General features: G+C 49.2%; 5 protein-coding genes and 1 pseudogene across 6 annotated transcripts; 4 read left to right on the top strand and 2 right to left on the bottom strand.

The window, feature by feature from the left end:
* The first annotated feature begins 117 nt into the window (after nucleotides 1-117).
* F4812DRAFT_427879 (uncharacterized protein) lies at nucleotides 118-2505 on the top strand. Its single transcript, XM_047934140.1, has one exon. The coding sequence runs from the start codon at nucleotides 251-253 to the stop codon at nucleotides 2312-2314; it is 2064 nt and encodes a 687-aa protein (XP_047790178.1). The 5' UTR covers nucleotides 118-250; the 3' UTR covers nucleotides 2315-2505.
* Nucleotides 2506-3062: 557 nt separating this feature from the next.
* On the top strand, nucleotides 3063-3199 carry F4812DRAFT_t87 (annotated as a pseudogene). The gene has a single exon. The product of its transcript is annotated as a tRNA-OTHER (tRNA).
* Nucleotides 3200-5503: 2304 nt separating this feature from the next.
* F4812DRAFT_427875 (uncharacterized protein) lies at nucleotides 5504-6826 on the bottom strand. The gene is made up of 2 exons (XM_047934139.1): nucleotides 6452-6826; nucleotides 5504-6357 (listed from the first exon to the last, which is right to left on the bottom strand). Exons 1-2 carry the CDS (start codon nucleotides 6650-6652, stop codon nucleotides 5638-5640), a joined length of 921 nt encoding a protein of 306 aa, XP_047790177.1. The 5' UTR covers nucleotides 6653-6826; the 3' UTR covers nucleotides 5504-5637.
* A 1289-nt stretch (nucleotides 6827-8115) lies between these two features.
* Nucleotides 8116-16567, top strand: F4812DRAFT_471220 (uncharacterized protein; the record flags this gene model as incomplete). The annotated part of the gene is made up of 4 exons (XM_047939068.1): nucleotides 8116-8185; nucleotides 8263-8746; nucleotides 8827-11477; nucleotides 11532-16567. The coding sequence occupies 4 exons, from the start codon at nucleotides 8116-8118 to the stop codon at nucleotides 16565-16567; spliced, it is 8241 nt and encodes a 2746-aa protein (XP_047790176.1).
* Nucleotides 16568-18276: 1709 nt separating this feature from the next.
* F4812DRAFT_459144 (uncharacterized protein) lies at nucleotides 18277-19021 on the top strand (the record flags this gene model as incomplete). Its single annotated transcript, XM_047937490.1, has 3 exons — nucleotides 18277-18725; nucleotides 18797-18824; nucleotides 18884-19021. The coding sequence occupies 3 exons, from the start codon at nucleotides 18277-18279 to the stop codon at nucleotides 19019-19021; spliced, it is 615 nt and encodes a 204-aa protein (XP_047790175.1).
* Nucleotides 19022-19871: 850 nt separating this feature from the next.
* Nucleotides 19872-21672, bottom strand: F4812DRAFT_459143 (MFS general substrate transporter; the record flags this gene model as incomplete). The annotated part of the gene is made up of 4 exons (XM_047937489.1): nucleotides 19872-20456; nucleotides 20508-21099; nucleotides 21167-21452; nucleotides 21510-21672. The coding sequence occupies 4 exons, from the start codon at nucleotides 21670-21672 to the stop codon at nucleotides 19872-19874; spliced, it is 1626 nt and encodes a 541-aa protein (XP_047790174.1).
* Between the last annotated feature and the right edge of the window lie 1933 nt (nucleotides 21673-23605).

The raw sequence follows: 23605 nt of genomic DNA, 5'->3' as shown, positions 1-23605 counted from the left end.
CTACGGCCCCCAAATAACGGGGGGGGGGGGCAATGAAACGGTAGGTATTTTTTTTTAAAAATTTGTTCCAAAATTATTTACTTTTTTTTTTGCCGCCCCCCCCCCCCCCCCCCCCACCACACGACGTACGTACGTACATAGTATAGTATTCTACGCCTTGTGGGTTTCAATCTTCTTTTCCTCTTCTCACAACCACGGCATCACCCATCACCCATTACTCTTTATTGTCGCAGCTCTCCACTAAACTGTGATGAGCGGCGCTACCGAGGCACCCACCCCCAACGCTGGCCAGGGCAACATTGGTACTCCTGGTAGCCTATCAAACCAAAAACGTCCGCTCGACTATGGTGAGCAATTGAAGGGTTTGTCCCCATCCGACGATGAGGATCACCTGGACGATACTTCATTACCAGCATTGAAGAAACGGAGAAGGGATGGTTCTGATAGCGGTCATGATTCGGATTTGGACGACGGCGAAATAGTAGAGTCGAGTCCAAATAGCCCAGTACATGTTAAAACACCTGCCCCTGACAACGTTACGCATGAGCCTTCCGAGGATGGTGAAATTGGTAGCCCCATGGCTAAGCCTCAGGAATCTAATGAACCGGACCAACCTTTCTTCATCGATAAGACTGGCGATAAGCCTGTTCAGCATTCGGGGTGGAATCAAGGTTTGAGTCTAGGCGCAAGAACGTCATTTGGAAAGCCAGCTGCGCAATTATTTCCCCCTTCTTCGCAGCGCGGTCAAGATGGCGGTGGTGGCGAAAGAGAGGAAGCCGACGACGATGACGATGAACAGGACAGAGATTATGTGCCGCCCATTGAATCGATTGATGATGAACCACGCGTCACATTCACTGTCGATGGAAGCACCTGGTATCTCCCCCATATAACGTTTCGAGCTAAGAAGCATTCTGTTCATACAGCGGCCTTCTGCTACGACAGAATTCAGACCTGGGTTAATGCGTTTCTCGGAGCAAATGAAAAGGCGCTTGATCACGTATCTACTAAAATAATCCGAGAAGGGCTCAGCAATCACATTAACCGCAAAGGAGGAGATAAGCTCTTCAAGGGCACTAAAAAGCATGCTGACGCTGCTACAAGTTCAGCTCAGAAAGCCATAGATGACCCTGGCCTCGAAGGTTTAATTGAGAAAAAAATCAGACAGTTCCGAACACGGAAAGCCAAGCCAGCAACACGCAGAAATTCCAAAGATAGTAAAGTTGCTCCAGCCAACGAGCCTAGCCAAGATACTCTCCCCGTTGCAGATAAACGAGAGGAGCGGGTACTAGATGAAGAGGACGAACTGCGAGAACAGCGAAGATATTTCCCATGGGCAGAGGATCCCGCTCAGTACTGTCTATCCTGTTCTGGAATTGGGCATCGTGCTCATGAATGTCCACAACGCAAATGTAAATTCTGCGGCAGTCGGGAGCACTCTTTGTTTGGCTGTCCCACAAAGCAAAGATGCTCCAAATGTCGTCAATTAGGGCATAGCAGCGCAAGCTGTGGGGAGAAACTTGCCCTCACATTGGATGAGCAAGACGGTTGTGCAATATGTGGTGCTGAGCATGCAGAAGAAGGGTGCTCTGAAATATGGAGGAGCTTCGCTCCAATTGCTAGTGTCATCAACAAAGTCAAAGATGTGCCATCATTCTGTTACACTTGCGGCGCCGCAGGCCACTACGGGCCGGAGTGTGGATTACCGGATAGGGGAGATAAGGTGACAGGAAAAACGACATGGTCACAGGCCAATCGCCTTCTTTACATGGACCAGAATAGCGAGAATATTGCTATCGCTTGGGTAGGTGTAGAGCAGAAGGAAGATTTCCACATTCTGGGAAGGGCTAAAAGGCAAACTCACACTCATTTCGTCTCTAGTGACGAGTCAGAGGACGAGTTTGTTCACGCGCCCGTCAAAAAGTCTGAACCCCGAGGTCAGATTAGAATAGCAAGCAATATCGGGTCTTTGGGACAGAGTGGTAATAATGGCCGGCCGCGTCGTAGTAACGACCAGAGTTACAGGCGTCGGAACGAGGCAGAATTTTCGCCTCCGCCTCCGTCGCCGTATAGTCAAGGCAATGGGGCTTCTTGGCAACCACCTCTTCCGCCAGGACCGCCGCCACCCTATCAGAGGAATGGATACCAAGGATCCTTACCATCTGCGCCCACATCTTTACCTCCGCGTCCGCCAGCCTACAATCAGTCGCCTAGTAAAGGCGGTTCAGGCGGTTCAGGCGGTAGGGGTGGTCATTTCAACCGAGGTGGGCGGGGTGGACGAGGTCGCGGAAGGGGCAGAGGACGAGGACATTGATTTTCTTACGTCAATAGCATGTTAAATACCTGATGTTAGGTGAGCTGTCCTCGTCGAGTGGTTGCACGAATAGCCATTGCCTAGATGCCGAGTGGTATGACCTCACGGCTGACTAGGCACCTACCTAGGGTATATCCGATAAACTAAGACATGATGCAATTGAACTTAATATAAAGCGTATTCAAAACCGAGTGCTGATTGTTGATGGGTTATTCTTCGTCTATGGGTTCCTAGCCTTTATCCTTAGCCATCTTGCATGCTTTCGTACCTCTTCAGGTAAGCTTCACACCACTAGCATGGCGAGGATATGGTTAAATGAGCTAGCTCACTTGTGTGTTTATGCAAGTGTTTTTCTGCTGCCTGGATTGGGGCCATGACAAGTCATAAAAATTAGTAAAATATCAAGTATCTAAGCCACACAGAGCGAAATCGTCCGATCAAAGACTTTAGACTGTCCCTAAAGTTGACCATCTTTTCATTCCGTATTTCATCACAATCCATACCAAGTTACGTACAGGTAAAGGCTTTTAATAGAGTACAGTACAGTACCATGTATACACACGAACCTCACCAATGGGATAGAGGTAGCCGACCTCTACCTAATACCGAAGATTTTAGTCCTAGTTTCTGCACACTACTTTAGGTACCTCTTAAGCAACCCACTGCCCGGTTCACTTATAGCGGGAGTTTACCATGGGTCATTCCATCAACATCCGACGAGATGGTACACCATCATCTCCATTAGTCGGCCCGGTTAGCTCAATCGGTAGAGCGTGAGACTCTTAATCTCAAGGTTGCGGGTAAGTTGAGATTCGTATATATATCTCTCTCTTACGATCATATCTGGCTAACATCACCTCCAAGGTTCGACCCCCGCATCGGGCTCAATTCCTGATGCTTCCCAGTTCACTGGGATTAGCAACCCTATTTTTATTTTATTTTTCTGCCTCTTCTGTTTTCCTTCTTGGAGTTAGCTCCGGGTTTAGTGGTCAGAGTGGTTGAGAAACGAGCCTTTGTGGGCTCGAATATTTTTGCTAGGGTTTATACGCGGAATTAGTGTCGGCCCGGTACTGAATCCTTCATATCATATGAACATCATCCAATGTTCAGTATCTGGCTGTTGCATTTCGTTTTCTGGAAATAATATATGCGATAGAATTATAAGATGGCCTGTGATAAGTGACCTTTTGAATACTTTATTAATGAGATATCTTAAATAGGTACCTAACTCTATGCGTTATGAACCTGTGTTGCCCTATCGACTTGAGATTTGACTAATTGAGAACTGTAGGTACCTATTAAGGGAGGATGAGTTTGCCACTCATGGGTCAGATAGGTAGGTAGATTGTGATACTTTCTAAAATGAGGACTATGATCAATTTCTTTATTCTGGTGATAAAGAATATAAAGTAACAACTGAGTAATAAGATTTACTATTCTCCATGTATATTCGCCCAAAGCCAAATTTCATATGATAGGTGGAAAGAATGATTCTGTTATAGTAATTTAACATACATATAAGCATCACTTCCTGTTAACTGTAAGTATGAAGATGTATCTGTTGCGTTGTATTTCCACCAAGTCTACCTCTCTCCAAAATACAGCACCAACTCCAAATGCTCTTACTTTCCCAGGCCCCAGTAGCGGATCCAGCCGCAGCCTTTTCGAGCTGGGAAAAGGCTCTGCTACCTCGGGATCATACTTGAAGATATACCAGGACGGAATAGAAATCTATCTTCCCGAAGCGGATGAAAGAGAATTGAACCCGCTTGCAGCGAATAAGCCGGGTCTGCTCCCTCATCCCTGCCGGCAAACCAACGTGCAGGAGCCCAAAACCCCGACGACCATGGATTTTCTTCTGGCGGATGCGGAGGTCAAGTCAAGAGACCCGGTTGCCCACGAGCTTTTCCCTAGAAGGCCCGATATGTACAGGAAGAAGAAGTGCGATATGTCTCCTGAGGCCCGTTAGGTGGTACCTGGAATCTGTGTTTCGGTCTAGCTGATTCCGGGAGGGCAAGACCTCACCAGTGAGAAGATTGCTGATGAGCGTGGTTAGAATTGGGAGAAGAATGGATGAAAAGCCATATTATCTTATAGTTGGGGGGGTTATGGTTTTTTCGAAGAATTCAGAACGTGTCAGCTATCTACCAGTTCCAGCTCTTCTCAGGCACGGTAGGCATCCTCGACGTTACTTTTTAGCCGTCACTGATATCAAAAAGTCTCACTTTTCAGGGTGACAGTTACAGTCTTAAAGGATTGCTAACCTCTTTGAATATGGCTTCATCATTCATAAATCTGTATATATCCCCATTGGCTTGGCAAGCCTGATGAAACCCACACAGTTTTATTATATTAGAACGATACCTTTGATCAATTTACCCTTCCCCAAACATGTGAAATGAATGGTATAACCTTCGGTATTCGTAATTAATGCTCGGGATATGAAAGAATTTCCATTGCGACTTCGAATTCACCCATCCTACTTCTATCTCCCTGTGATCGCCTGGATAACCCTGCGGTTTTGACAGAAAGTTGCAGCAACTCAGCTCCTCCACTTCTATAACAATATCCTCTTCCGGTATCCCTTTCATTGCAGTATATCTTGGCAACACCCGGTTTGAGAACGAATGGGAAGGTATCATGCTACCTTTTCTGGTGCTATGGTATCATTCGTTTCTTCGCTAAGCATCAACTTAAATGAAGAACAAAACTGATATGTAAATTCGGCATAGGCTATCGGAAAAAAATAAGGTAGTTTAGCATCTTATCGTCGGCGACTGTAATTTGGAGGAAGTAGGGTCGTATTTTGCGGGTATCACCGATGTAGTGAGACTAATATCCGACCGTTCTCTCGCCCTCACTACCTAAATTCAACTACACACGCCACCAAAGGTTTATTAAATACCACGGTATAACAAGACTGCATATTGGTAGAGCCTCGCGGATTTATGAATGTCCAATGTCAGTAATTCTTGAATTCCATGTTGTAGGTAGTGTAACGACAAATGAGACTGATCTGGCCTGATGCCGGAGACTGAAAACGTCACCTCTTGACGCCGTCAGATAACCCAGAAGTCAGACAATGCACGATTACCAGAAGATTAGATTGGTATACATCAATGCCTTTACTTTTGCTGATATAAGCGCTAGACCACTTTCATATTCACGTATTAACATGAGGGTTCGAAACTCGTACGATGATATCTGATTCTTCAGCTGTAGACTTCTATATTGGATGAGAAACGTTGCGATATGACCCATTTAGTATTTAGGTAGTACATGTGGCTTCGTTACCCTATATTTCACCCCTGACCCCCCTAAACTTAACCGACTACGACTTGTCTCACAACGTAACGCATCGCCTTCGCTTCTCTGCCGAAGACATGTGACGTTAGAATGGGTATCGGCAGCGGCTCCATGGTCACCTTCCAAGACGTAGCCGTCCTCTTTCCCACCTCGTCCCACAGCGACTGGAACGTCGCCTCGCTATGCAAGTATATTCTGAACTTGTCCGTCTCTCCTGGACTATCGCTGCATCTATGGTACCCGAACAGCACGGCTGGGTCGCCTGCCGCGCCTAGACCGGGTTTGAAAAAGCGCACGATGCGCTCGCAGATGACCAGCTGCGACTCCCAGCTAAACAGGTGGAAGAAGTTGGATGCGTGGATCACGGACATCTTCCCGTTGAACGTCTGCGCCAGGGGACTTGCTGCATACTCCTCGTCCGGGAGCAGTATGTCCCCCGCGACGAAGGTAGCTTTCGACGTCGAGCGGTCGCGGAACTGCTTGTAGCCTAGCTCGAGGAACTCGTCATGTAAGTCCGTCCCGTACAGGCGCTCCGAGTCGACCCCTATGTAGGTGAGCCATCGTATCGTGTGGCATATGAAGCCGCCAATCTCAAGGAACGCGTCTTTCGAACCAGGGGCTTTGAGCCTCTCGACGGCCTTATGCATCTCCGGTTCGCTATCGTCGAATTCGTTAAGACGTAGGTAGGCGAAAAAACCGATGCATGGGTACTTTGCGACGTTCCAAGCCTTGTCCCGCTATTGAAAAGACATAGGCACGGATTAGAAAAAGACAGCTAATATCGGGTTAAGGGGTAATTGGTGGTTGAGGAGAAGTAGGCTCTCATCTTACAATCCGGGAAATCTCCGCCTCGACCTCGCTTGGAGGTATCTTGCTATAATTCTCTAGTAGCTCACGGAACCGACCGTTTTCCCATGGGATATCGTCCACATACATGTCCCTGTCCCATACTCCGTCGTAGATAGCGCCGAAATGCTTCTCTGTCTCCTTACCCCACTTCTCCGTATTAATGGCGGAAGTGATGCTTGCCATGTTTTCAGTATACTACTACCTAGTAAGTTAGAACTGAGCTGATCGCTGAGAAAGGTGGAGTGCTTGGAGAGGGCAAGTAGAGTTGTAGGGTTGAAGATTGTCGGTACTATATCACCTATCTCCTCTCTCAACTAAATACCGGGAACGTCGGGCTTCGGAGAGGCTGTCTGGAACCCATCGTAAGACGAAAGAGGCAAAGTCCTGCATATCGAGCCGACATGGGTAATTTAAGGTACCTATCCGCCCTCATGCGTGGCACAAGGAGGCGTCAAAAAACCGGCACACTTCGCACTTACTCCCAACATATATAGATGCTTCCCGTCTTGGTTAGCCAATATGATCGTATTAACACTCGAGACGGGAAAATAGACCGCCATGCAATTAAGACACGCCAATCGCGTTGGATATCTACCACCTAATGCACTCATAGAGTATGACTTCTAATCTTAATTCGAATAGATGCGTCTCAATACTAACGCTCGACCCCGAGGCTGCTTTAAGCATCTCTCCAAAGCACGTTGTCACAAGTTTGAAGTTATTTGTAAACTAACTAATAGCATTATCCACAGATGGAAGATCGAGGCGAAGTTGTTAAGGTACTACCATACCTTGTAGAATGCCCCCCTATCTTTGCCTGAATATAGGGGGCCAGTGACATACACTTAATTAGCCTGCCCCCTTCGGCACAAGCAAAAGTTCTTTTTCTCTTTCGCGTATTCCTTCCAGGAAATATCTCCATCTGGTGGTATTAAGCGAAGAAGTCGAAGTTGAAAGCGATCTTTAAAGCGGCAGTATTATCACACAGGACTGTAAACTATCGCGAGACCTCCCCGCGAACTTCGTACTTGCCCCTGAGGACTTCCGATAGACGTCTGCAAGGTGTTTGAAGCTATAGGCTATCTGCCTGATTTTTGAGGGGTTCGCGTAACCTGAGAGAAAACATACCTCCTGAGGTATAGCAATGTGATAGACCTTGAAGGACTTCGCTGCATCCTTATCTTTTCACAGATGTTTTCTGCAGAAAGAAGAAAAGGGAAGCCTCGATGATCTTGGGTTTCATCAGCTTCCATAATGATACGATTTTTATGTCACCTATATCATGACCCAGGCCTTGCATGACAGAGGGTCGCTCGAAATGGAGCTATGTAAGTCATATGTCCATTCATGATAGGAAAATACGTCTATTGTGCCTATCCGGCCTTTGGTGTACCCTCTCACTTGGCGTTGGTATACTGGGTAGTATCTCGCGAATTACTACGAACAAGCGCCATCATGCTTACTTATAAAAGCAAGATTACGGACGCATGAAAACCCTTCCATCAGAGAGCAAAAGCACAAAGAATCCGCGCTTGCTAAGTGATACTTGTTGGAAACAACGTAAATAAGACCACAGGACTCTTCGAGAATCAACACCAATTCTCATACTTTTTGACCTACTTCGTTGTTTGAGTTATAACGGCATCATGGCGACCCCAATGAGTACCAATGGAGAGCGAAAGCCGAATGCTGAGCCTGTGGCGATCGCAGGCATGGGTGAGTTCATACTTGACCTCCGGAATCTGATTCCTAAGGCATTATCCAAGCGTTTAAGAGAAGCTAATCATGTTTAGGCTGTCGGTGGCCCGGTGGCGTGGACTCGCCCCGCCAGATGTGGTCTTTCTTGCGAAACAGCGGCTATGGCTTCCGCTCCTTTGATTCCGCGTCCACGCCGCGATCCTTTTCGGCCGCGGGGTTCCATCACCCTAATTCAGTGCGGCCTGGCACTACCGCTGCGCAGGGCGGATTCCTGGTTGATGGCGACCCGCGGCTGTTCGACAACTCCTTCTTCGGCATCACAGGGCGCGAAGCCGAGACGTTCGACCCGTCGCAGCGTAAGCTGCTCGAGGTTGTGTACGAGGCATTTGAAAACGCCGGCGAGACATGGTCTTCCGTCGCTGGGTCGAACACGGGTGTTTTCGTTGGAAACTTTGTGTTAGACCATTGGGTGATTCAGGCGCGCGACTGGGATTATGCCAAGTCTTATTCGGCTTCAGGGGCAAGTCCGAGTATATTGGCAAATCGAATCAGCCATATATTTGATCTTCATGGACCGAGGTATGTAATTCTTCATCGCGTCGATTTTGCTCCTTTATCCTATAAGTTTCCGTAGTTGCTAATTGTTGAAATCCGAACAGCGTTACTGTTGACACAGCTTGTTCTTCGTCCATGTACGCCTTGCATCTAGCTGTTAGTGCAATCCGTAATGGGGATTGTGATTCGGCTATCGTAGCAGCGTCGAATTGGATCGCGGATCCCACCCTACACCTCGCCCTCGATAAACTTGGAGTTCTCTCCCCTAACTCGAGATGTCGTACATTTGACGCATCAGCCGATGGATATGCGCGCGGTGAAGGGTTCGCAGCGCTTTACCTTAAGCGTCTATCAAAGGCGGTTGCTAGCGAGTCGCCTATTCGCGCCGTGATCAGGGGCACTGCTGTGAATGCTAACGGCCGCACTAGTGGGATCACGCGCCCCAGTGCTGCTGGACAGGAGGCTGTTATACGCAAGGCGTATAGTAGCGCCGGGCTCCCGTTTTCGGACACCACGTACGTCGAGTGCCATGGTACGGGTACACAAGTAGGGGATCCTATTGAGCTGGAAGCTATCAGCCAGGTCTTCTCTTCCGAGAGGGAACCACAGGCAGACACCCCTGGGCCTCTATTCGTCGGCAGTGTTAAAACTAACATGGGCCATACCGAAGCGGCCAGTGCTCTTGCCGCCGTCATGAAGATAGTGCTCTCCTTAGAAGCAGGCGAAATCCCTCCAAGTATCGGCGTCAAAGTATTAAACCCGAATATCGATTTTACGACAGCCAGAGTAGATGTCGTCCGCGAAGTCATGCCCTGGCCCGAACACAGGCCTCGCAGGGCTAGCATCAATTCGTTCGGTTTTGGGGGGGCCAATGCCCACTGCATTATTGACCACGTTAGCCTCCTCTCTTTCGATCAGGTAGGCCCCAGCATCCGCATGGGCTTGGATTTCAAACCGAACGGGCACTCCCTCAACGGAAACTCTCTCGATAAACCCGTGAATGGCAATAATGCTGTCAAAACGGTTCATCACATTAACGGATCTGCCAGTAACGGTCATAATAAGAACGGAAATGGAGTACAGAAACGGCAAAAGCGAACCCATGACCCTGTTACCAACACCCCGAGCATGATAGGAACGACCAGTGCAACCACTCGAGAACTTGTGCTGCTCCCTTTCTCGGCGCATAACGAGTCCTCACTCAAGCTGAACATCGACGCTCTTCTACTTGATATATATCAACACCAACTCGCCGACGTAGCTTACACACTTAGCGCGAAACGCTCCAACTTACCGTATAGGGCCGTCCGTATTGTGAGCAGAGAACGCCTCGCGCCAGGATTATTGAACGGAGATAGCAAGACGGACGTTCACACGAGTTCATCTCATCGGCAGTCTCAGAACCCCGCCAATGTGGCCTTCGTATTTACCGGCCAAGGTGCTCAATGGCACAAGATGGGTTCGCAACTCTTCGAGTACGGCGTATTCCGCGCCGCCATTGAGCATCTCGATGACGTTCTGAGATCCTTACCGACACCCCTGTCTGCATGGTCGATTGCAGATGTACTCAAGGGGAACTGCGGACCAGCCATTATCCAGATACCCAGCGTGTCCCAGACCGTGTGCACAGCTGTCCAGATCGGCCTAGTCGACCTGCTCGCCTCCTGGTCTGTGCGCCCCGTCGCCGTGGCTGGCCATTCCTCGGGCGAGATAGCCGCCGCTTATGCCTCGGGACACGCTACGGCCGCAGACGCCATCGTAGCGGCGTATCTGCGCGGCCAAGCCATCATGAATGGCAAGCTGAAAGGGGCTATGCTGGCCGTAGGCGTGGGGCCAGACGAGCTTCGGGATTCGGGATATCTCCCCGACGGAGATGACGAAAACGATCGAATCCAGATTGCTGCTATCAATTCCCCCGGAAGCATCACTCTGTCTGGAGATGCGCTGGCTGTCGAGAAGCTAGCTATGCGCTTGAGCAGCGACGGGATTTTCAATCGCGTCTTGAGAACCGGTGGTATGGCGTACCATTCGCATCACATGACTGTACTAGGTCAGGAATACGAAGAGATGCTTTTCAGCGGTTTCATACACGTACGGAATATTGGATTAGTCGACGAAGCAAAACGGTATCCTCGTGTTCCGTGGGTGTCATCCGTTACCCCTGACAAGAATCCACCGTCGAGTATCTTAGATAGTGCTGCGTACTGGCGAGCCAATCTCGAGTCCCCAGTCCGCTTTTCCCAAGCTATTTCAAATCTGGTCCGACTAGACGGAAATTCTATGCCTGGTTCTGATCCCATCAAAGCGCTGATCGAGATTGGACCCCATTCGGCATTAAAAGGACCGCTGGAGCAGATCTTGAAGAGTATGGGCCAAACCCAGATTGCATACGCAGGTTCGGCTTTGAAGAGGGGTGAAGACGCTCGTAAATCAATACTGCAGCTGGTCGGGGGACTCTATTGTTTGAACGCCAAGGTTGACTTGGTTGCTGTCAATGCAGTCGACGGCGACAACGAAAGCAAGTCTGCTCTTGTACATGGGCGTACGGCTATCGATCTTCCACCCTATCAGTATGCGTATGGACCAATAAACTACTACGAAAGCCGTGCAAGCAAAGACTACCGCCTCCGAAAAGTCCCGCGACACGACCTGCTCGGCTCCAAGGTCCCTGGAGTTGCCAAATTAAGACCCCAGTGGCGAAATGTGTTACGTATCAAGGACCTACCTTGGCTAGGTGATCATCGATTATTACCAGGTAAATAGTATTATTGCCCATCTTTACTGCTGTATGATCTAATCGTGTCTCCAGACGCCGTTTTCCCTGCTGCCGGGTATATCGCCATGGCCATAGAGGCCGCACTACGTATTTACGAGGAATCTCCTGAGCCTGGTCCGAAACCGACAGGTTACGCGCTACGCAACGTGTCTATCAACACGGCGTTAAGGCTACCGGAAGATGACCAAGGCGTCGAAGTCATGTTGAGTATGGAGCTCGGCGCTACCTCAACGGCATCGGCTTCATGGGCAAGCTTCTCTATTAGTTCGGCCGGCCGGACTGATGTCAATTCTGCTGATAGCGTGTGGATCGAACACTGTACTGGAATTGTGAAGATTGAAACCGGAACTTCATACGATAAGCCCGAGAAGATTGATGTGGAGTCCATGGACACCCGTGTAAGTGATGCACGGTCGTGGTATAAAACCTTCGGGGCAATAGGGCTCGGGTACGGTCCGACATTTCGGCCACTCACCAATATCAGCGCCGATCCGGACAAGAAGCTTGCCTCTGCGACCGTAGCACTGAAAACAACAGCAGGTACGGTCAAGGGCGGCGAGTCTAGATACGCACTCCACCCAGCAGCCCTTGATGGCACCTTTCAGCTGGGTCTCATTTCCTGCTACGGGGGCTGTGTCGAAACTACTACAACTGCTTTCATACCAGTTCACTTTTCTCGGCTCTATATCAAGAATCGCATCGACGATGAAGGCAGTGACACCGCTATTGCCGTTGCACGGGGTGAATTCCGCGGTCTCAGGGGCGCGTGCGTGAACCAGTTGCAGATGCTAGACCTAAACGGCGACGTGATTCTCGACATCGAGAAACTACGATGCATCAGCTATACCAGCGAGACGCAAGTGGGCGGCGGCAAAAATAGCCATGGTGCACAGCGCGCATTTAGTACCCCCTTTGCGCGTATGGTATGGAAACCCGATTTCCGCTCCGTAAACTATCAGTCGTGTCGTACGCTGTTCCCTCCGCCTAGGGAAAATGTGGACCGGATCGTATCCATCGAGAAGGTGAACACGATGGCTTATTATATCCTTGCGGACGTGTATGAGACGTTTGCGAAGAGTAATGACGGGGCCAACGGAGTCCCTACACCATCGGGGAATATTGGTCACTATTTTGCGTGGATTAAGCGGCGTGCCGAAGACGCTGAACTTACATCTGAGATAGCGAAGGCTAGACAGGTGTCTTCCCAGGAGCGGCATGAAATAATTAACCAGCTCCACCTCGAGACTAAGGAGATCACAGAGTCCCAGATACTTAAACGATTACACGACAACATGGCCGATATCCTCTATGAACGCCAGACGGGTATTGACGTCTTAATTCACGATGATGACCATATTAATCTTCTGTCGGCGGCATACAAGCGCGGGATATTTATGACAAGCGCATACCCACAGCTCTCGCGAGTCTTGGATGGTTTGGCTCACGCGAACCCACACCTGCGCATCCTGGAGGTCGGTGCCGGAACAGGTGGTGCCACGCGTGTTGCTATGAAGGCGCTTACGGGTCCTAACGGTATTAAGCGGTACCGCGAGTATGTCTTCACCGATGTCTCGACGGGTTTCTTCGCCGCGGCACAAGGGTTTATGGCTGGTTTCCGCGACATCACTTACTCTATCCTGGACGTTAGTACGGATCCCGCCACGCAGGGCTACCAGCCTCTGTACGATGTCGTCTTAGCTTCACAGGTGTTGCATGCCACTGCCAACATTTTTGAGACGCTTAAGAATTGCCGTAAACTTCTCAAGCCGGGAGGAAAGCTTGTTTTGCTGGAGTCGACCAAGACAGATAGCGTGGCCATTGGGCTTTTCACGGGTGTACTGACTGGGTTTTGGGACGGAGTATCCGATGGTAGGATTAACGGTGCCTTTGTGAGCTTGGAAACGTGGGATAAGGCCCTCAAAGAGACGGGGTTCTCCGGTACTGAACTGGTGCTGGATGACTACCCTCGCCCAAATAATTCGATCAGCACCGTGGTCTCCACGGCTGTAGAAAGCGATGGCGAAGAGAAAAAGGACGAAAAGAAAAACAGAAACTCGGCAGGTGTCAAGGTCACACTGCTCCATAGCCTCGAGCATGATCCGTTGCTTCTTAGCACGCTGTGCCAGAATTTAGAGCAACTTGGGATACTACCTCAAATTGCGCAGATCGACCAAGCGCCGGATGTGGTATCACCGGACTCTCACGTGGTACTCTTCTTAGACGGCGAGAAGGACCTTCTTCTCGACACCGAAGGGAGTCGACTTGCCGCGTTTCAGCATCTTGCACGGAATGCAACGACCCTGATCTGTTTGACTTTCTGCGGATTTTCAAAAGGTCAGAACCCAGAAGGAGCATTAATACCTGGACTGCTACGAACAATTGGGACGGAGAACCCAGCGGGGAGGTTTGTATCGATCGATATTCCCGTCGAGGATCTCGACCCTGCGCGGTATGAATCTGAGGATCTCGCCCGCTGCGTTGCGAACCAACTTTTCCCGCCGCCAGATGTATCCGAGGGTGACGAAGAGAGCGAGAGCCCTCGGGTAAATGACTACGAATATGTCTGGCAGGATGGCTGTCTATGGGTTAGCCGGGCTGTACCTGATGATACTCTCCATTCGTACGCCGAAATACTTCCTAGGAATAATCCGGAACGCCACGGCGATGACCTGTCGCTGCACCCACTGGAGAGCCAAGGTCCTATCTGCGCAGCATTTTCCAAACCCGGCCTACTCAGCTCTCTTTACTTTAAGCCCTACGCAGAATTATCAGACCCGATACCCTCAAACTACATCGACGTCAAAGTAGCGGCGGTGGGTGTAAACTGGAAAGACTTGGCCGTCTCGTCAGGCCGCTTCGACGCCAACAATCTGTCATCCGAATACGCTGGCACTGTGACAGCCGTTGGTACGGATGCGGCCGATTTATTCCGCGTCGGTGACCGCGTGTATGGCATGGGCCGCGGCCAATTCGGGAATTACACGCGTGTCCCTGCCGCTTTTGCGCAGAAGTTGGATGCGCAAGACGACTTGACCGAAGCCGCGACCATGCCCTTGGTGTACATGACGGCCGTATACGCGTTCGACCACCTTGCTCGCCTGGGGAGAGGACACAGGGTCCTTATCCAGTCCGCCAGCGGCGGCCTCGGGCTCGCAGCCATTCAGCTTGCGCAGGCAAAGGGTGCCGAGGTCTTTGCCATGGTGGGTGCTCCTGAAAAGGCGGATTTCTTAATCCACGAAATGAACCTGCCACAATCGCATGTCATTACCGTCTCATCGAGAGACGGCACGTTGGCCCTAGACAAAAAGCTTCTTCGTTTGACACCCGACGGCCGTGGCTTCGATGCTATACTTAGCACGGGTCGGGGAGACATACTTCGTGCGTCCGTCCAGGCGCTGGCGCCTCTGGGCCATCTAGTTGATGTTGGACGTACCGATGTGCAGGATTCCAAGGATCTAGGGATGGATCTGTTTGCCAAGGGTTGCAATTTCTCCTCGTTTGACCTATCGCTTATCCTCGATGCTGATCCCGCGCTCAGCGGCGAGTTAATGCGAGCCGTCCATGCCTATTATCGGGATGGCCTCATCGGGCCGGTTCGCCCATTCTCAGCTACCGATATATCCAAACTGGACCAGGTCTTGCTAAAGTTCTCTAAGGGCAAACATGTCGGTAAGCTGGTAGTAACATACCAGGACCCGCAGGCATTAGTGAAAATGCTCCCAGCACCGTCCCAACCACGTGTCAGGTTCGACCCTAAGGCATATCACATCGTGGTCGGGGGACTAGGTGGTTTGGGTAGGTCGATTATTAGGTGGATGTGCCAGCGGGGAGCCCGAAATCTAGTAGTCGTGACGAGGCGCGGGATCGAGGAAATCTCCTCGGCAGCTCGGAATCTTATAAGCACGCTCACCGAGCGTGGTATTAGTATCCAGCCGTTGGCCTGCGATATTAGCGACAAGTCCCAGGTAACACGCCTCATAGAGCACATCGCATCCGTCTCACCCGGCATCCCGCTCAAAGGTATTATCCACGCCGCGGTATCCTACCTCGATATCTCCTTCGATAAAATAACAGCCCAGCGATGGCGCGACAGCCTCGCCGCCAAGGTCCAGGGGACCAAAAACTTGCACGAAATCACCTTGTCCCTCCCCCCCGGACAACTGGACTTTTTCGTCATGGTTACCTCGCTAGAGTCTATCTGCGCATTAGCCACGCAGAGCGCGTACACGGCCGCCAACGCATTCCAGGACGCGTTTGCGAGGTACCGCCGGCGACTCGGGCTGCCCGCAACAAGTATTTCGCTAGGATTCGTCAAGGGTATCGGCGAGCTGGGTCAAGACCCGATCACGGTGGACATGTTTGCACGGAACAAGGTGCTTACGCTTTCCGAAGCGGAGTTCCTTGCCTGTCTAGAGCCGGCGTTCCTGAAAGACGGCATAGCGAGAAATGAAAACGCAAGCGATGGAGAGAGTTGGGTTGGCCAAACAGAGGACCCTCTTTCTGCCTCGAATATCCTTACTTGCCTGGATCCAGCTGCGATGGCGGCTATGGAGCGCGAGCAAGAGGAGGAGAGCGCAGGCCGTGCGGTCAGGAATAGCACGCCTCGTTGGTACGAGGATGGACGCGTCTCGCTTATAATCCGTGCATTCGAAGACGCGCGACGAGACCTACGCACGGGCAACTCCTTAGACGCAGCCGCTGCAGCGGCTCAGGACGGCGAAGACGACAGCACGGGCAAACTATCGGTGGGGTGGGTGCGGCGACAATTCGACGCGGGCATCTCCGGAGGAGGAGCCTCCCAGCGCTCGGAAACGGCCAAGTTCGTGGTAGAGGCCATCTCGACGACGGTGGCGGAGATGCTGTTCGTGGACATCTCGAACATCCACCCGGCGAAGCCCGTGGCCGAGCACGGCGTCGACAGCCTGATCGCGGCGGAACTGCGGAACTGGTTCCACCAGGCGCTCGGGGCCAAGATCAGCATGCAGGAGCTGCTGGATATGAAGACGAGCATCGAGGCGCTGGCGGGTGGGATCGTGGATGCTGCGTTGGCGAAGAGGCAGGGGAAGTGAGAAATCCTAGGTACCTTAGGTGCCTAAGGGATTCAGATGGGAGCGGTCGAATGGGAGTATCTGACTAAATTGGTTGAATCTGTCATTGTTATAGCATAACCTTCGTAGATGGGGATTTAAGCTCTAAACATAGATCTCTGCTGTATATACCAAATTCGTATTTGAAATTGAAACGAAACCTGGGCACCAGGAGAAGTTGAAACCTTCGGTTCAGAGTCTGTCTGTTTGCATACTGAGCTGCGGTTGTCACTATCTTCCTATGAAGTGATTCGAACCCAACGAATATCCCCCCCCCCCTTTTTTTTTTTTTTTTTCCCAGAGGCAGGTTTCCAATTTTCAATTATCCTACCATACGTGTGTACTGCACCAGGATTCATTTTGCATGGGAAATGTTGGTATTTGGAAGGGATAATATCACTAAGGTAATCTTATAATCTTTCTTTCTTCTTTCCGTCGATCTAGAAAGATAAACTTACCCTAACGGACGTTAATGTGTCAAACTTGGAGACCCCGTTTGCAAAGCTTTGACCCGTGAATACGGTTTACCTTATGCACCATCCCGCATCGTTGTCATCAAGTTGGGTGGGAGGTACCTTACCTATCAACACAAAAGTCCCCGACGAAAGAGGCATAGGAGGTACGTAACATGGAAGCACGTTCCCGCTTGAAGAAATCGTGGCCTTATGTAGGTGCCACTTATGCGGCTCTCGTAAAGGACTTTTTTTTTTAAATTCAATTAAGGTTTCCAAGTTGCTACTCGGAATGGTGGGATATGCGTACACTACCTATTGTACAATACCTACCATGGTGCGCCCGTCGAGCTTTGGATATATCAGGTTAGACCGGAATCGACGTATGAGGAAGAACGGGACTTTTGGAAAAAAACCAAACGGGTTCTTTTTGGCTTTGTCGCAAAGCACAAATCGCGAATAAGGAGCAACCTATCTACCTGGGTAGTAATTCTAGCGTCGAATGTTTCCTTGATTCGTTTATATTTGGTATGTTTTAGCGAATTGAAACAAGACATTGCCACGTGGGATCAATGCTAGCTAGCTAGCTAGCTAACTCTTCAACATACCTATCTATCGAACGCATAGTTAGTATATCTTCTTACTTAGTTTCTATGTACTTAGACCTAGTATAGAAATTTACCTAACCTACCTTGATCACAAATCGCGATGAAGACGAAGGAAAATGCGGGACCAGGGGTGATAGACACGTTGGAGTTTGAATAAAAGAAACACGCATGGGGATCTTCAAGGAAGCCAAGTTACAGAAGTCCCAGGCCGCTGAGGAAAAAAAAATTAGTCCCTTGCAGAATGGAATTATTCGGTAGCGGTGCTCCACAATCCGCTACGCATTGCTATTCCTAGTTCGAGATCTGGAGCGTGAGGGCACGAGTGTGAGTGTAAGTGTAAGCTCAGCTTGGCTGGCCTTGCGGACAAAATGCCAAAGGTACCTCATATCTAATTCCTTGGCACTCCGCGACTCCGTCTTCTCCTTTGGGTCTTTATGTCGGCAAGGGTTTCTCTCCAACGTAGTATTTAGCAGCATATATACCGAGCGTATATGACTTCAATGCGTCTTAGAAGTTTGAATAAACGTCCTGTCATATAAGTAGTAGACTCACTTAAGAAATATAATAACTTCTCGGGCTATTCAACAATCTCTCACATATACCTAACCTACCTAAATCTACCTAATCCAACATGGCTCTCAATATCAAAAGCTCGATGCTCAAGCATTGGCGAAACAGCAGCACCCCCCTCAGCCGCCGCGGCAGCAAGAAAGGGGAGAACCCCGAAAATAAGTCCGAGAAGGGACAGTCCAACCATATCGTTGTCACGCCTATCAATACCGAGGCCGAGTCTCCCAAATCATCGTCTCCAGCAGCAGCAGCAGCAGCAGAAGCAACCAATATCGAAATACAGGAGGAACAAATGCACGATAGTGCGGCAACAGTGGGCAAGATGACGACACCCTCATCAAAGGGCTTCAGCCTCCACGTTACCGTGCACATCGCGCCCGAGAACGTCGAAAAGTTCCTAGCTTCGTTCAAACCCGTCTTCGACGTCGTGACTGCCGAGCCCGAGTGCCTTTTCTTCGAAGTTTACAAGTCTGCGGAAGAGCCTGGGAAGCTCAGCTGGGTGGAGAATTGGTATGCTTCTGCCCTGGATTTTCGTTTACTGTCTGTGTAAGGGTTCGGAGTATGTATTAACTAAACGATAGGTCAAAGGATGTGCAATGGTTCCTAGAGGTTAGTCTCCATCGTCTGTCTCCATTGCCCTCAAGAAAAGAATCTGACTCGCGTCATAGCACCAAATAACTAAGCCGTACTACAAAGAGTACCTAGAGTTTACCGAACCCATGTTCATTAAACCACGAGAAGCTCGCGCTTTGGAACCCCTAGGGCCTGAATTCTCTATGAATAAGGGGAACAAATCTGGGGTTTAACGTAAGCTGAAAATCGTTGTTTGGTCACGAAGATTGCAATTTGATGATGATATCGTGCCATATTGCACAATAACGGCGTTTAAAGGGGGACATTTTCAATCGCACCAGGATGGAAGGGCGTGAAGGGATCATGATAATGTATGTGTAAGGCTGAAAAAGTATTTGCCTAGTAATGTATAATAGTAAGGTAGCGAGTGAAGAACCAAGCTACCTCTTATTCCTCTTTATCCTACGATGAAGATTCCAAGTACTCGAAGAAACGTGTGTAAGCAATGCCCACGAGACGAGTTCCCAAACGATAGCGCAGAAGCATTGTCGCCAGTCCCGCCTCGGCTGCAACACGCCGTCCCAAGCGATGGCGTAGAAGCACTGTCGCCGGCGAGTCTTTGGTTGAGGTTCTCGAATGACAGCGTATACAAAACACAGATGGGGTATCATATGCGTGCGCCAACACCAAGAAAACAAGAAGAATTCTCCCCAAAAAAAAGCATGAAAAAATAAACCTCCGTGTGCGCCACCTGCCCACCAAAACGGGAGTGAAACGATAGCGTTCCAGCATTCTCGCCCTTCCCGTCTTCCATCCAAATCCGCCAATCCTAGCGATGGCGCAACGGCACTTTCGCCATTAGAAGTAAAATCCTTCGTATGATGCGCGTATCGAACGTCCAATGGGCGTGTGTCGTACCAAGAAGTCGTAATAAAATTGGGTAAAGGTGAAACGAAAATTGAGAATGGCAGGTTGAACTACCCAGATTAGGAAAGGTAAGTAGTCTTTGACGGCTGAACTGCTAGTTGTTGAAGATCACAGCGGGGGGGTGGCCTGTTTCCGGAGTATCGTAGTGCATAGAAGTTAGTCCCTTTTCCACCACCACATGCGACCAAAACCGCGTTGCTCAAGTTCGCGGCGGGCCGCGCCGTCTTGAAAGCCATCCAAACCGTCAATTTTGGAGCTTCCACTGCTGCCAATTTTATTGCTGGGCTTGTTACCGACGAATTTCAGGGCAACAAACATGATGAAGCTGCTTAAGATGCTGGCGCACAGTATACCAATCATGACCAAGTTGCTTCGCCGATATTGATGCGGCCCGGGGGCAGCGTCCGCGGGCCAACCAGTGTAAAGGGCATAGGTAGTCGTAATACTTCCGAGATTTCCAAGGCCTGATACCAATGCCGATGCGGCAGCAACACCAACCTCGCCGTGACGCTGTTGAAATATCTCATTGGTCCAGGTCATGCAGATGGGAACCGTCGGACCGAGGCCGAAGCCCACCATTAGAAGACCCCCATACCTCGCCCAAGGCCTCCAGGTAGGGGCGAAGGTGGTGGTGAGAAGCCCAGCAATCTGGATACATACAGCGCATGAGAAAAATAAGGGGCGTAAACGGTGGAATCGATCCGAGATAGGAGTAACAAGTAGAATCGCAAAAAAGTCCATCTATCGAAGTTAGAATGTGAGAAGTAAAATATCATGTGAGCGCGGACTTACGATCCAAATAGGGGCGAAGAGAAGACTGAGTTGCACCCCGGTGAATGATGAGTTGATACCACGAATGATCACTGTGCCATAAAGTTGCGTGCCGATCCCTACTCCTACCACGCCGAAATACATGATAGTAAGCGGCCAAAGCCTCCAGTCAATCAGGACATAACCTAAATCTCTGAGAGTCCAGGGCCTCGTGTGGTAGACCCTCTTAAGATCTTCGTAGTGAACTAGCGCATCTTCACCAGTCAGAGCTTCAGGGGTCGGAGGAAGCCATTTCATGAAACTCGAGCGCTCCCTTCGTTCACCAGGCGGCAATGGGCGTTCGGGTAACCACCAAAGTAATGTCCAGCCAAGGAGGACAGCAAGGAGCCCATAGATAAGAAACATCCATTGGAAGCCGACCAAACCACCAGCACCGTCCATCAATTGGAAACCCGCTGATACTAAGCCCACAACAGCGGCGGATACTTGCGAAGCCGTAAAATACATTCCGATTCGCTTGCCTGTCCGTGAAGGAGGGTAGAAAAGAGTCAAGTAATAGGACATTCCAGGCCACATGCCAGCAATTACCACACCAAGTAAAAATCGTAAAAGCCTTACACCAGGTATTAGCACTTAGGCCAACCCCAATTAAAAAAAAAAAAAGGTGATGGTGAACTTACTTCAAGCTCCAAGCAGCCTGGACGGCGGTAAAGCAAGCCCCTATTACACCCACAGCAAAGACGATTCTAGCCATCCAAACCCGAGGGCTCAGCTTGCTCATGATGAGATTGGAAGGGCAGTCGAAGATGACATAAGAGACATAGAAGAGGGCCAAAGCAGTGGAGACATCGTTAGATGAAAGCCCCAGCATCGTCACCAAATCGTGACCAACGTCTGAATTCATCGTCTGCGCCAACCCGATATTGGAGCGGATGGCGGAGCAGAGAAAGTATAAGATCCAGAAGGCTACGATGTAATTAGCCAAGGAAATGGTTTAAGGAAATAATGTGTGTATGATCTTACGTGGAATGATGCGAAGATCTAACTTCCTGTAAACGGCCTCTATTCTCTCGATATCATACTCCGAGGGAGTAGGCTGGCCGCCTTCTAGCTGAGTGCCTGCTTCATGATTGGTTCCGGTCACGACGGGGTTCTTACCCCTCTCATAAGTATTGTCGTCGGCCATACTTCGACTGTGAAGCAATGGAAGCGCGTGCTACCAGCCTTTTCAAGCCACGAACTCGAAGAGTTTTAACAAGATTTGCTTGTTTATTGTCGGACTTGCTTACTTAGAATGAGACCCTGGATAGGCGTTGATATTCGCCGTGACTCCTGCCTGCACACTATAGATGCTGTAGACCGAATGCTTGGTTAAGAATATTCGAGAGAAGTTGAGAAGAAGAAAAAAAAAATTAAAGAAAGTTGAGCGACATGACGCTAAAAGCTTAATATGCAGGAGAAACTGTTGATTCGTTGAGTTGGATATCAGCCAATCATATAGTCGCTAGATGAGAAATAAATGGGGTTCCGGCCCTTTGACATGCATTGAGATATCTAACTAACTGTAAGAGGATAGTGTAAACTATATTACATCGACAGCTCAGGTTGTACGAAAGCTTGGTAGTATAAACTTCCATTAAAATACACGTTCTCAGGTTCAAATAGTACCTACCTGTAGTTAGGCAGCTATAAGGGAAGCTATGAGTAATACTAGTTGCGGGCGATGCTTCCAATATCAACCGATGATATATAGGCACCTGCTTTACTTTAAGTATGCATAAATGTGCAGGTAGAATAAAAATATTATTAAATAAGTAGGTACATAAGAAACAAGCATTACGATGTGTTGCTTTCAATGCTCTGTCCGATTATACCTATTCTCGCCACATCTTTACCCCCGGGCTCCAACTGACTTTAATGAACAATGCGAGAAAATGACAAGAGAATAAACAAACGGGGCAATCTAAAAATCTACTTTCCTTTGCACTGGAAACTTGTTCGGCTCGTTTCGAGGATCAAAGAGATTGTTTTTCAGGTGGGTTTTGATTCCAAGGCGTTCTGGCAGCTGTTGCCATCTTCAAGTTCGAAGCCTCAGATAGACGACGTTAGCATCATATCTCCATTGTTAGACGTAAATTTACTATGAAAAAATGGAATCCTATCAATTAAACTTGTTAGGGAACGAATCTATCATTTTGATCGTGAAAAAAAAAGAACGGTTGGAAGCAAACGCACTTGGTTCTTCCGAACCATCGTGCTTGTTAGAATCTGTATGCTCTCGTATTAGAGAACAAGAACAGGGTACGAATATACGCTCACTCAAAGCCAAGCAATTCATGAATATAAAATACCATGCAAACCTCAGGCTTCCCGCTGCTAGAGAAATGCTTTACTATAATTATCCGTTGAAATGTCCGAGTCTAGATCTTCTCACGCTCTTACTCCTCGAACTTACGCATCCACCTACCACGTACCCAACCCAAGATATCCACCTAAAGCTACCTCTTCGCCATGGCCCAGGTCTCTACCGTGCTCCACACGCTCTGTAAGCATACAGTCCTTCACTCTGAGTTAAAAACACACATGCTCATTGGGGCGGGTCTAATAACACGGTAACAACCATCAATACTAAGTGTGCAGCTTGTCTGCGGAAAGAAGCCTATGTCCGGAGGCTATTCCCAGCAAATAGAGGCATGGCGAGTGATATTGACCTACTTACAAAGGAAGTAAAAGAGAGAAACCGACATTAACGGCGCAGTCGGGTGAGAGGGGGCAGCCGGCAACCCGCATATTTCTATTGGCCAAGCCTATCCCCATCCAGGGAAGCAGACTGTGATACATCATCTGACACTCCCAGAGGCTTTCCTATACACTTGTCGTCAATGACAGTACTTAATCACTAATACACATATTGTTCTATTGGACAATACTTAGCCGTCCGGTGCTATAGTTCTGGTAAGGAATCGTGTGCCGACACTTCCACAAAAAAAAAAAAAAAAAAAAAAAAAAAAAAAAAAAAAAAAAAAAAAAAATGTTTTGTGGCGTATAGAAAATATGTAAAATAGAATATTTTAATTATTGTTTGTGGGGGCGGCCCGGCGGGGGGGGGGGATGTTGGT

Source organism: Daldinia caldariorum (assembly GCF_022478825.1).
Source record: "Daldinia caldariorum strain CBS 122874 unplaced genomic scaffold F4812scaffold_8, whole genome shotgun sequence".
NCBI classification, from domain to species: domain Eukaryota; kingdom Fungi; phylum Ascomycota; class Sordariomycetes; order Xylariales; family Hypoxylaceae; genus Daldinia; species Daldinia caldariorum.
The sequence above is the reverse complement of the archived record's forward strand: the minus strand, read 5'-3'. Positions and strand labels throughout refer to the sequence as shown.